The following is a 12,136-nucleotide window of genomic DNA, read 5'->3' as shown; positions in this document are numbered from 1 at the left end:
AAACTGAGCAGATGCAAAAAGCAACACGTGCGAGTCCCAGCGGGCGCCAGCTGGCTCCTTCCAGTGGCCGCTCGCCCCTCACAGCAGACACCTCCTTTCTGTCTTTGTCTGGTGTGGTCTCTCGAGGAGGGTGCGGGGTCTGTGCCCCGCAGAAGGGACAGGGCAGGAGGGAGATGCATGTGTCTCACGCTGCCCGGGTCACAGGGCTGCTGCAGGGCTCATCCCAGCCTGTGGGACCTCCCGGAGCCTCCCATGCCGGCACCCCAGAACCAGGCTGTTTTAGGGAGCGGTCTTTTTCCCCACTGTGCGTCCATCTTTGCCTGCTGCCTTGGGATAAAGTTCCAGGTAAATCTCAAAGAGAAAATTGCTGTACGTGTAGGGTGGGTGGACCTGTAGGTGGGTTGCATTCAGGAAACTTTGCTAGGAAAAGCGCGGGGTGAAGCTGGTGATGGGCTGTCTCGCCCCTTCACTGTAGTGCAGCAGGAGACGGCAGAGCCTGCCTCCTGCCACGCTGCATAAATTGTTTGGAAACGGTACCGAAACACTCCTGCACTCCTTTTCCATCCATCTGCCCATCCCTTCCCCCACCCTGGGGGGTAATATTTAGAAATAACACTTTTGCAGTGGAGGTGGATGTGAAACTTCTCCCAGTGCAGAAACCTTCCCATTTGCACTCTGCATTGAAGGCTGGCAGGGAAAGGACCGTGCAGACCCCGCTGCCCGTCAGAGGGGGTGTGCTGCTGCCCATGGGCGCGCAGAGACCACCCCTCTCCTCCCCACCCAGCTGCTCCCCCGCCGGGCGCCGTGCCTGCTGGGGGGACCCAGCCCCTGCCCCCTGCCAGGTGCCCAGGTCCCGTCCGCCCGAGCCGAGCGGGATGGGGCAGGGGGAGCACACGAGACTCCCTCTGGCCCCTCCTTTCGGTTTGTCCTTCTCGGTCTCTCCTTTTATATATTCCTCGTTTCACGTGTCTGTGTTTTCTCTCCTCCATGCTATGGCAGTGGTGCTCCATGCTGATGAGACAGTGCGTGGTACAACCGCAGGCAGTCATTTTTCAGGTAATTTCTAGGGTACTGAACACCCGACTCTTGATTTTTCACCTACCGAGCAGCATCACCGACGGCGGTCCTGGCTCGCCAGTGGAGGAGCCTAACCCGACACCCCTTCTGCTGCCCCCCGAGCGGCTGGAGAGGCTCCCGGGGAGGGTCGGCAGGATGGCCTCGATGGGGCCGCGAGGTGAGGGGCTGCTGCACGAGCGCTGCCCCCCCCCCCCCCCAGGGTTCCTGTCCTCTCCGGATGCGGTGTGTGGAAGGACAGGCTCTGCCTGGGGGCATCGGGAAGGTGGGATGCCGCTGTGCCCCTCGCGAGCGGGTGAACGCCCAGTGCTGCAGTCCCCCAGCGCCAGCGAGGCTTGCTGTTCTTCAGGGGTGCTGTGGCCCCCTGGCCCCTGCAAGGGGGTGAGGAGGGCTGCAGGCAGTGCCCGCTGGTTGGTTCGGGGGTGGAGGCTCTTCTGCTCCGCACCCCTGGCTCCCCGCTCCTTGGGGGCCAGAAGATACCTTCTTCTGGCCCTCGCCTCCCTGCAGCATCTCGCAGCGAGGCGGCAGCGGCCACCCTTGCAGTGGTATTGCTTCCTTCTCTGCCCACAGCTCTCGGCTGCGCAGTATTTCACTGCCACTGTGCCAGCCCCGTGCTTCGTGGTGGGAGCTGTGGCTGCAGACGGGTGTGACGTGGGGGCTTGCTCCTCCACCGGGGCTGTGCAAGGAGCTGGGGGGTCGGCGGCCTCTGGGGCTGCCCCTCAGTCCAGGCTCGCTCCACCTGGTGCCGGGAGCAGCGACGGTGGTCAGTGCGTGGTCGGTATGGCTGCTGGTGGCCGATCGCTGGTGGCTCCAAGGGGAGATGTGGGCAGAGTTTTGCCGTGGGAACAGGGAAGCAGCTGGAAAATCCCTGAAAATCCCACTATTCTTACCTCTGGGAAAAGTTGCCGGGCCATTGCGAAAGAGGTGCAGCTCCTGTCTGCAGCAAGCTGCTGGGACCGAAAGTGGGGAGGAGCCCCAAACCTCCACTTGTCACGCTTCTGTCTCCTGGAGCCCTGCAGCAGTGCTGCCCAGCCGTGGGCTCTCCCTCCGGACCGCGCTGGGCAGCCGTAACACTTCGAGTCCCTCCGGTCCGCAGAAGCGGTCCCGTGGTTTGGGGCTGTGCTGCTGCAGGCAGGTGGGACGGGGCAGCGCTGCCCGTGGGAGGGCTGTGCCGCTGCGCATCACTCCGTCTCCCCGCGGTGGGGTGGCACGGATGAGCACGGGGTGCCACTGTCCTGGCCCCTGCAGGGTGCGTTACGCCCCGGTAGCTGCTTGCTTCTGACACTGAAACTGGTCAATCCCTCTGAGCTTGAATGGCCAAGCTCCCGGTTCGTTGACGTGGTGCTTCCAGGTCGTTGCAGTTAAGAGGCGAGACCTGGTCCTGCCTCGTCCTGCGTCAGGTCCTGGCACCCCAGAAGGGAAGCAAGCTGTGGTGCTTCGACGTCTGCAGCCTGCTCCAGAGTCCCGTCTCTGGGGTTTGCGGGCAGGGGCTTGCACTGGTCCCAGCTGGGTTTGGGTGAGGAGCGGCAGCCCCAAAAGCCGCTTTTGGCTGTGGCGTTTGGACGCACACCTCCTGTCCCAGCCCTGCGTGCGACCCAGCCTGTGGCACAGCTGGATGCTTCCTCCCAAACTACCGGTGGCCAGCTCCTCCTCTGTGAGCTGGAAGCCACGTTCACACCCTGCCTGTGGGGAGCAGTGGATCGGCCGCGGGAAGATACAAAGATTTTCTGGTCTGGATGCAGTGTGGTTATGGCTTGCTTACAGCAGCAGGGGTAAAACAAGGCATCCTTCCCCAGGGAGCCGTGTGTGCTCTTCTCCAGACACCAGTAATACCAAACAGCAGTGCACAAGGACAGCTTTTTCCTCGGCTGCGCTGCCGGCCCGTCCCACGCCGCTCGTGCATCACCAGCTGCCCGGGATGTCTCTGCAGGGCTGCGGCCGTGCTGTTGTCCCTCCGGTGTCTTGTCAGATCAGGGCTTTGCGGATCGAAAAAACCCAGCGGTGCTGCCGCATGTGCTCGTGCCCAGCGCAGGGGGAAGGTGTGGTTGCAGACGTAGGACAGCGTGGAGCGGTGTGGGAAGGCTGCGTTTTTACGCACCTTGGTAGGATGCGGAATGAGAAGAAGGAGCTTTGGTTGCACTTGTAGGAGGGAGGAAGGCTGGGACCGTTGCTGGCATCCTCCCAGAGCAGGGGTGCTCCAGGAGCTGTCCTCCCCAGGGCGCAGAGGTGGGGCTGAAGCGGAGGTGTGGGTGTGCGCGTCTTTGAGGCAGTGGTGGTAGAAGAAAGGGACTGGGTGCGTGAAGGCAAGGGAAGCGTGAGGGCACGGAGGGTGTCATGGGAGGAATAAGCTGAAAGGGCTGAGGAGCAGGACAAGTGTAATGCAAGGGTTAGGGAGGAGCCCAGAAGACGGGTCATGGCTGAGAAGCCTTCGGTCCAGAGGACCCTGTAGCGCTGATCTGTGGGCCGGGTGAAAGGGCAGGGTGGCCAGCAGTGGTCACTGGCAAAATGTATTTGACATGCTCATTTGAAAGAGCTTTGTATGGGGGATCCTTCAAGGTGGCGGGGTGTACTCGTGCCTCACGCAGATTGCATCCGCAGAAGAAACATCCATATTAACACAGACCTGCTAATACGGGGTTATCTGTGGAAATTGACTTCTGTTTGAGTGAGAACGGAGCAACAGAGACACAAACAGATATATCTGACCCAAAGTGCTGACCTCATGGCAAATACCAGATTGTGTGCCGGGTTCTCGGACACTTCCGAGAAACTTGCAAGAGGGAGAAAGCTGTGTTCACTCAGGTCAGCTTTTGTTTCCTCAAAAAAAAAAAAAAAAAAGGTAACGTTTTGATTTGGTCAGTCAGAAAAATCTCAGGTTCCTGGGTTGCCCTACGTTGCTTCAGCTCTGCACAGCTTCTGCGTTGACTTGGTCTGCAGAAATACAGCGGGGATCAGCCTCGGAGTCCTTGTTGTTCAGTTTATCTGTTCCTGTTGCTGTTCTTCACTCAAAGTCATCATCCTCCAGTTGTTAAGGGCATGATTACGATCTCACAAATAAGGGATTAAAACTCGAAATCCTAATAGCAACAGGGAAGGGAGAACTTTTGAAGGAAACTTCCCAGTTTTGTGTGAATGATCCTGACAATAAGAAATCATGGAAAAAGTCAAATGAATATAAGCTTTCTGCTTCATGGAAGTCCTTCTGGATGTGTGGACTGGCCTCACCTGCTGTGGATTGCCATAGCTACATGGACTTTTACTTGGTTATAGGACAGAAACAATCTGATTTCTGAGGACCTGTTGCTCACTTACCATAGCTTTGGCTAATGAGATTTTAAAATTCCCATGGGATAGGAGAGCATCCTTACAACAGTCAGGTGATTTATTTTTAAATAATTTGGATTGAGAAACAGTTGGCTACAAATCCATCCGTTAAGCAAACACTTGTATTTACGTGCACTTTGTTTCTTGTGAGATGATGAGGAAATGCAGCATTCCCTAGAAAAGGCGGGAAACAGGACACCCTGTTCCCACCTGGTCATCAGTGCGTGTCTCTTCAAGTGCCACCACTGAAATAAGGAGAGTTCAGGTTAACTGGCACGAACGTTTTTCGCTAACAAGCAAACAACTTGCACTCAGCAGTTACATCTCCCAGTTACTCTACAAAATTTCCTTTTTAAGGAAAGACTTGTTAGATACTGATGAGTTTGGCTTCAGTTTTATAAAGAAAGCCCATTTTGGTGTTCTCCAAGAACATCAGTGATAAGCACAGACCCGCTTATTGAGCATTTTGAATGCTTAGCAGCCCTGTGTGAATGGGTATTGCCTTTAACACTGACTGAACAAAGGATTTTTGAGTTCTGTATTGCAACTGCTTTTTGTTACACAGGCAAAAGCTCTTGAATAGTAAATTTATTATCACTAAAATGCCTTTTGTTTCTTTTTCCAGGCAACTGAATACTCAGCCATGGCATCATTAGCTGGTGGATTAGACGACATGAAGGCCAATATAACCAGCCCTACTTCTGCAGATTTGGGACCCAGCGTTCCCGGGCCTCAGTCATATCCTATTGTCACAGGTAAGCAATTTTCCAATGCCGATAAGTGATGTGAAGTGTGTGTGTGTGTGCACATTGCAGAGTGATGCCCTTTACAGAAGAGTTGTGTCAGATGTGGAGTCATTTGCTCAAAACGTCTCTTTTTAACTGCGATTCCATAGCAGCTCTGTTGAAAGTCAGGTGCATGGCTTGTATAAATCAGTCGTGTTTGCTTGGAGCCGACGGATGAAGCATCCGTCCCTCTTGTCCGGGAAGGGATACGCCCCTCCAGCCCAAGCCTGCATCCTGAATACCAAGGTGTAACAGAAAAGCAGAATGCTTTTGGGCTTTGTTGCTTGGTTTTCATAAAGGTGCCTGGCACATTTGACTGCATGCGGTTTTTATGAAAGTTCAAACTAGCTTTAATCTTGGATGCTTTTGATTCCTACAAATGCTCGTGTTTTATACCATTTCTGGAATTGTAATTGTACACCAAGGCTTAGCATTTAAATGAAAAGCAAAGCTTGTTTGTTCAAGGAATGCAGCATCACCTGCATTTATTTAGCAGGCGTAGGGCGAGAGTTAAGGAACAGCTAGAATTTGATGAATGCTTTGGTCACCTAGTTATTTGGGACTGACCACATCACTTGGAAGGAGATTGCCCAAATGGTAAGAAAAATGACGAAAATGTGTTCCAAAGGAATTGTAGGAATCAGAAAAAAAGGATTTTAAGATTTAAGGCTCTGTGTTTCCATGTGTGTTACCTCTGTGTGTTACTTCTGTCCTTGTGTCTAACCTATGCAGATTTCATCATCGGATTTTCTCCGTTTTGCCAAAGATTGGATTTACTTATTCATTTTGTTGCTAAAAGGGAAGGTGGCAGTTTTTAGTATAGTATTATTGTATCTTGAAAGCACTACAATCCCATCTAGCAGGAGAGCAGTTTTGAAAACGAATGTTGTTACAAAATAATTTTAACCCAATGTGGCATCAGTCTTCAGCTCTTCTTGCCAAAAGTTTAGGAGTATTCAACTGAAATTAGAGAGTTACATGAAGCGTAGGGAAATCCTCGAAGTGGGAGGGGAGAGACTTCTTGAAATAACTGTCAGGTAATGCGTGGGTGGTTCAAGAGGTAGACTCATAGATAAGAATGGTGTCTAGGGCTGGATGGATGGACAGAAAGAGGCATTTTTTGATATTTGTGGCTTATAGCAGGTAGGGAGAGAAAGCATATATATAGGTTTATATATATATATATATAAAAATATATATATAAAAAAGAAGGAACATGAACTGTCATGTTTGGGGTCTTAAACCTATACAAGTTAAAAAGAAATGTCTCCTAAGGCAAATTGTTCTGTAGTTGTTTGCTACAGAGCTCCCTGCATCTTTCTTTGAAGCCTGAAGTGCTGCTCATTGCAAAAGACCCAGGCTGCCTTGGCACATCACGGGTGTCCTGTTGCCCTTCATTCGTCTTCTGGCTGTTTTTCTCTTGCTCGTCCGAGTCCGTGCCCCGTGGCAGCCCTGCTGCCCTGCTGGAGCCACTTGTGCTCTGCTGATGAGCGCAGCCCAGCAGCACCTTGCACCGCCTGAGCGGGTGCTGCGAGCGTCCCTGGCTGGGGCTCTCCCAGCCGGCAGCGTCCACAGCTTACAGCGTGGGACGGGAACCGGCGGGAGCCCTGTCCTGGGGGGGAAGCGAAATAGCAGGAAATTACTGAGCTGCGTCACCAAGGAGTGAAAGTTAGGGAGGCAAGATGATAGAGAAGCTGGCTGCTTCCTCGCTTCTGTCTTCTAGGGAGCTGCCTCAGGTTCAGCCAAAAGCTGTTGCTTGATGTGATGCTTCAGCAGAGCTTGTTCTTTTACGCTGGTGTAAGCACTTCTCATGCTTCTTACCTTACTGCTTCCTTAGAGTTTGGTGAGCTGACTGGTCACGTTTGTAACAGCAAAACTGACTATAGAAATGACACTGCAGAGCTCGATAGGGATTTTGTGTGGGTTCTCCCTGTGACATGACCTACACTTGAGCAAAAGTTCCAAATGTTAAATTTACTAGTTCTCATCAAAAACATGGAGCAGGCTTTATGAGAAGCAAGCCTTGAAAAAACCTGCCATCGGTCTTAAATGTGACAGGGTGAGAGCTATAACACAATGCTTTTTCCAAGGCAGTAGGTATTTATATCTTTAATTTGTTATTGCTGTAGGGTTTTCTAACACCTGCATTCATAAAACTTAGATTTACACAAGCATATCAAAACCCTTTTAAAAACCTGTGCCTTTTGGTATATTTTTGGAGAAGATGGTCTGACTGTTATCCTCCCTTTTCCTTTTGTAACGCCCGTAGCAACTGTTCTGTGCTGCTCATGCTCTGGGAGCACCCAGGAGCCCCGGCACCATCGGGGCCCCATAGCACTGGGCATATACGATACGACCGAGTTGTGCTCTCTGCCCCGAGGCTTTCCTAGTGAGCTGAGGGGACTTGCAGACTGTCGGGGGCAGGAAGATTTAAGCAGCAAGCAATACTTCGTAATGTGCAAGGCATGTAAGTTATGGCGCACTTGGTGATGCATTTCTCACCATAGGTCTGGACAGACTTCTCCATTTTCTCCCAAGAATTAACTCACTTTTTCAGTCACGCCTCTTTTCCCACCCCGTTTCCTTCATGGGGCAGGGGATTCAGAACAGGAGACACATTTATTGACCCTTTTTCACTTGTAACCAAAAACTGCGTATTGCTACTGGCCGTTCATCTGTAGTAGATAGATATCACTGAAAATTAGGAGGAGCTGGGCAATGATACACAAGCGGTGGTTATAAGAGCGAGGTCCCACAAACATCTGCTAACATCACATACTCTGCCTTCCGGGAACTTTTTTGTTGTCTGTGGTCTGACCAAACCTGTGGTAAAATTCAGTGGTTTAGTGTTCCTAAGCTGGGGCCAGGGTGGATGGTTGGGGGTAGGCAGTAGATAAGGCAGGCAACACCTGGAAGAAGGTTGGCTTTGTATCAGCCCCGCTTTGATGGTCAGGAACTGACTCACGAGGGACGCCCTGCCAGAGCCAGGTCCTGGACCTTGGCCCCTTGTCCGGCAGGCAAGAGCCTGAGCCTCCCAGATCCGTGATGGCATTTCTCCTGCGAACTGCTCTGCGTTGGAGGAGGAATGGCCAACCTGAACTCCGGTCTTTTCTTGAGATTCAGAAAGTTGGGTTGCTTTTATTGCTTCACCTTTTCTTGAGTGTTTCCACTCTTCCTTGCCCCAGACAGTCTGTCCTGTAATGTGTCCAAGCAAACTGAGAGCAGGGGACTGAAAGCCTTGGGGGCAACTTGTTTTGATCATGCTAGCTACTATGTTTTCAGCTGTGAAAGGGAGGGGTGGCTGGATAAAGCTCCACAAGATGTCCAAAGGCTGTGTCTGGTGGTGCTAATGGCTTGAGAGGTTGACCTCAGTTCTCAGTTGACATTCCAGATTATAAACGCTTTTGTAACACCTTCACTGTCATGAGACCAAGAGCTGCTTAAAACACTGGCAAGTGAGTTGTATCCAGAAGAGTCTGTTGGTAGGAGACGTTTGTATCAGGAACTCTTCTGGGGTGTGTGAGGCAGAGCTGTGAACTCTTGCATGACACTTCATGACACTTCATGACATGACACTTCACCAGAGAGTGGGGCTATCAGTGGCCATAGGGCTGAAAAGCTGCATTTCTAGGGGTAAAGAACTTGAAATATGACATAAGGGTGTTTGAGCTAGGAACACTAAAGTCCTTTTGATAGCTAGTATCTGCTGTTGTAGCTCAATCAGTTTTTATGAGAAAGTCTAGAGGCTTTCTGGGCTGCCATTTGTGAAGCGACCCAAGTGTAGTTCATTTTGTCAGTCTTAAGTCTGTAAGACAGATCGTAAAAGAATTTAATGCAAATAAAGCTGAGAACGGAGGTCCTAAGTAAATTATGATCACAGTCTTTCATTGTTCTTGTTGCTGGGCTGTGGTGTGGGCAGCAAAGCAGTGTTGAGGGTTGAGATACAAAAGATCCTCTGTGATCTGTTGCTAGAAAATGTAAGATTTCTATTTCTTAGCAAGCTGGTAGATCAAAACATTTGGGATACTTTTTGAAGATGAAAGGATTGCTTAAACATGGGCATTCATGCCAGCACTTGCTGCAAGGATATGTCTAAGGAAAAATTTTGTGACAGTTCTCAGTACTGCTTCATCCTCCAACTCCATTGTGTTCTGGACCACCAGGCAAAGCTCTGATTAGAGAAGCACTCAATTTCTCTCCATCGTTTTTATGCCACATTAAATATTAAGTTTAAAAAACCCCTTCCCTTACTGCTTGCTGCCACGGTCCATAAGTGCTCTCTCCGTTTACAAGCCAATGACATGTGCCCAGCTCATTACTGCTGTAGTCAGCGGTTTCCAAGCAGCCTGTGATTGTTACTAATTACCTGCAGATGCACTTGCCCTGCTCCGGCTTGCTGATTTCAGCGTGGTCGGTATCACTTTGAGAGGGCAAAGTCTTGCTAAATTGACACCTTTGCGTGGCTCTCCGATACGGCGCCGAGGGCAGATTGACGAACCCGCGGGCAGCCCTGGCTGCGGCCGGCTGCAGAGTCAGTTTGCATTAGCAGAGCCAGGAGCGACTGTCGGGCAGCCTCGCCCAGAGCCAGAGAAGCGCGTTTCACTGTAGTGGGATCTGACGTGAACTCTATATCGCTCCCTTAAAAGAAGCAGCACAGAGCAAAGCATTGGCAGTGGGCTTCAGTTTTGTTCCTCCGGCAGATGTTGGAGTGGGAGAGCCTGGTCTTCTCCCGTGCCAGGACATCCCCCTCGCAGCTTGCCTCCCTTTGCTCGCCTGCTCTTCCAGGCCGCTGCCAGGGCACTCTCAGATGTGCTGGCTTCCAGCCTGATGCGTGTTCGGTTGGAGCTGTACTGATGCAGGACAGGCTGCAGCGCGTTTCGCAGCTTACGCACCCGTGCAGGGAGAGACTGAGACTCTGCCAAATACAGAGAGGTTATTCCTTCTCCTCTGCACTCAACCTTGTAACCACACCACGGAAGGAGTTTTACCTTATGTGCTCCTTTGTGGAGTCAGCCTTGCAGACAATGGTCCCGTAGACCCAAATGCATTGGCTTTCTGCACATTTTGTATGCGCATCAAAAAGGTGAGAAGAAACAGAACAAAACCAGGAGCAGAGTCAGTTCGTCATCTGGAGGGATGGGGAAGGAGAGATATTCTCAACGGCTGTCATCTTAGTGATCTGCTCTGGCTTGCATTGCTGGACTCGGCCACCAGGCATAACCGATCCCAGACTTCAGGCTGAACTGAACGTAGAGCAAGTGGGGCAAATGCATCTGGCGGAGCAGACTCCTCCACTGCCAGAAAGATCAGCTTGACTTTTTCCTTAGTGTTGATGCTTCCAACACCTTAGATATAGTATATTGTGCCAGGTAGTTATTTCTTCATAGGTGGCACAAGTCTGTGGCTAGTGCAGGTAACAGGGATATGTTTAACCTTCCGTATTCCTGCATATTTTGTCAAATTTTTGTAGTGAGGAAATGAAAATGCTAAAATGGCGTAAATGCATGTCAAAAGATGAGTCGTTTCTTGCTACTGTTCTGCTGTAACGTACAGTCCTCAGCTGGCCTCTCAGCGTGCTTTTCCTTAGGAGTGCTCAGTCTCATAGAAGTCTGTTTCCTGACTCTTCATCCTGCTTCGTTCGTCCCATCGTGCTGTGACTGCACTTTATGAGCCGCTGTTTCACCAGGTTTTGTTGAATGGCAGATGTTGTTGGTCACTTCTGAAGCTTGAGATGGTGGCACTGCAGTTGGACTGGAAACCTTGCCAAAATGGATCGTCCCCGAGCAGTTCAGTGTTTGCAGCCAGCGTGGATTCTGATGCCTTCAGAAGGAGCGAGGGAGCCACTCCTCTGAAATCACAGGCTGATCTCTTGCCAGGATTAAACGCTGCTAATGTTTAGCATTTAGCTCAGTGCAATCCAAAAGGACTTCTTGTTTTTTTAACAAGAAAACAAGTGGCATGTAGGATGCAGGTAACCTCCAGAAGAATGGCAACAGATCCTTCTCAGCCTATGGATGGAGGATTCATCTGAGCAACCCTAGACACCAGCCTTTGGGTGGAGGAGTCTGGAGATGCCTTCGTCTCTCCACAGGCTAGAGCTTAGGCGTTGAGTTTGGACTAGACATCTACTTTTTGCATAACCCAAGTTAGGGGGTCTTGTAACACACTTGATTGCGATACTCCTGATCAAAGGGTGCTCTGAGCTTCCATCTCCAGCTGACTCCTGATTAGGGAGGGTCAGGCACTTTTTGATCTGATGCTTAGGAGGTGTCCTGTGCAAGCGACAGGACTGGAGTGCACCTAACAGAGAGCAAGAGTGGGAGCAGCCAGCAGATGCAGCAGTTTGTGCAGAAGGATGCAGAGAAGGGCCCAGAAGCTCCGTACACATGCTTAGAAGTGGTGATGGTGTGCCCTGCTAGAGCTGGGAGTGTTTGCCCTTGGAAGGGGAGGCTCGCAGAGGGAGCCTTCCCCGTGTACATCAATACTTGATGGAGGGCAAGCAAAGCAAATGGAAGCAGGCTCTTCTTGGTGGTGCCCAGTGACTGGGCAGGGGACAAAGGGCACAAACTGAAACACTGGAAGCTGCTCTTAGACAAGAAGAGTCTTTCTGCCATGAGGGTGGTCAAATGCCGGCCCGGGTTGCTCAGAGAGGCTATGGAGCGTCCGTCCTTGGAGATGTTCAAAACCCGATTTGGCATGGTCCTGGGCAGCCTGCTTTAGGTGACCCTGCTCTCAGCAAGAGAGTTGGACTAGATGAACTCCAGAGCTGCTTTCTAACCTCAGCTACCCTGTATTTCTGTGGTAGGCACAGTGCTTCCGTATTGCTGGCTAGGAGCTGTGTGTCATCGTCCCTTTGGTGGGATTGTGCCCCGAGTGGCTCTAGGACAGTCTGCAGTCCATGGCGCTGGGACCACTGTACCTTCTGAGGGTCTGCCTGTACTGGGATGTGCCTG

The 12,136-nt window shown here is 51.4% G+C and overlaps 1 protein-coding gene across 7 annotated transcripts in view; it reads left to right on the top strand.

The window, feature by feature from the left end:
- Positions 1–12,136, top strand: part of PAX5 (paired box 5) — a 140,485-nt gene that overhangs the window by 72,059 nt on the left and 56,290 nt on the right. For 6 of the 7 annotated variants that reach the window (XM_075526695.1, XM_075526694.1, XM_075526692.1 and 3 more), the window contains one exon: positions 5,024–5,153. In XM_075526695.1, the coding sequence (XP_075382810.1) occupies positions 5,024–5,153 (130 nt within the window). Of the gene's footprint in view, positions 1–999; positions 1,057–5,023; positions 5,154–12,136 lie in introns of all 7 variants that reach the window. The other variant, XM_075526688.1, reaches the window with a different exon arrangement.

This window comes from Mycteria americana, chromosome Z, assembly GCF_035582795.1.
Source record: "Mycteria americana isolate JAX WOST 10 ecotype Jacksonville Zoo and Gardens chromosome Z, USCA_MyAme_1.0, whole genome shotgun sequence".
Lineage (NCBI taxonomy): Eukaryota > Metazoa > Chordata > Aves > Ciconiiformes > Ciconiidae > Mycteria > Mycteria americana.
The sequence above is the reverse complement of the archived record's forward strand: the minus strand, read 5'-3'. Positions and strand labels throughout refer to the sequence as shown.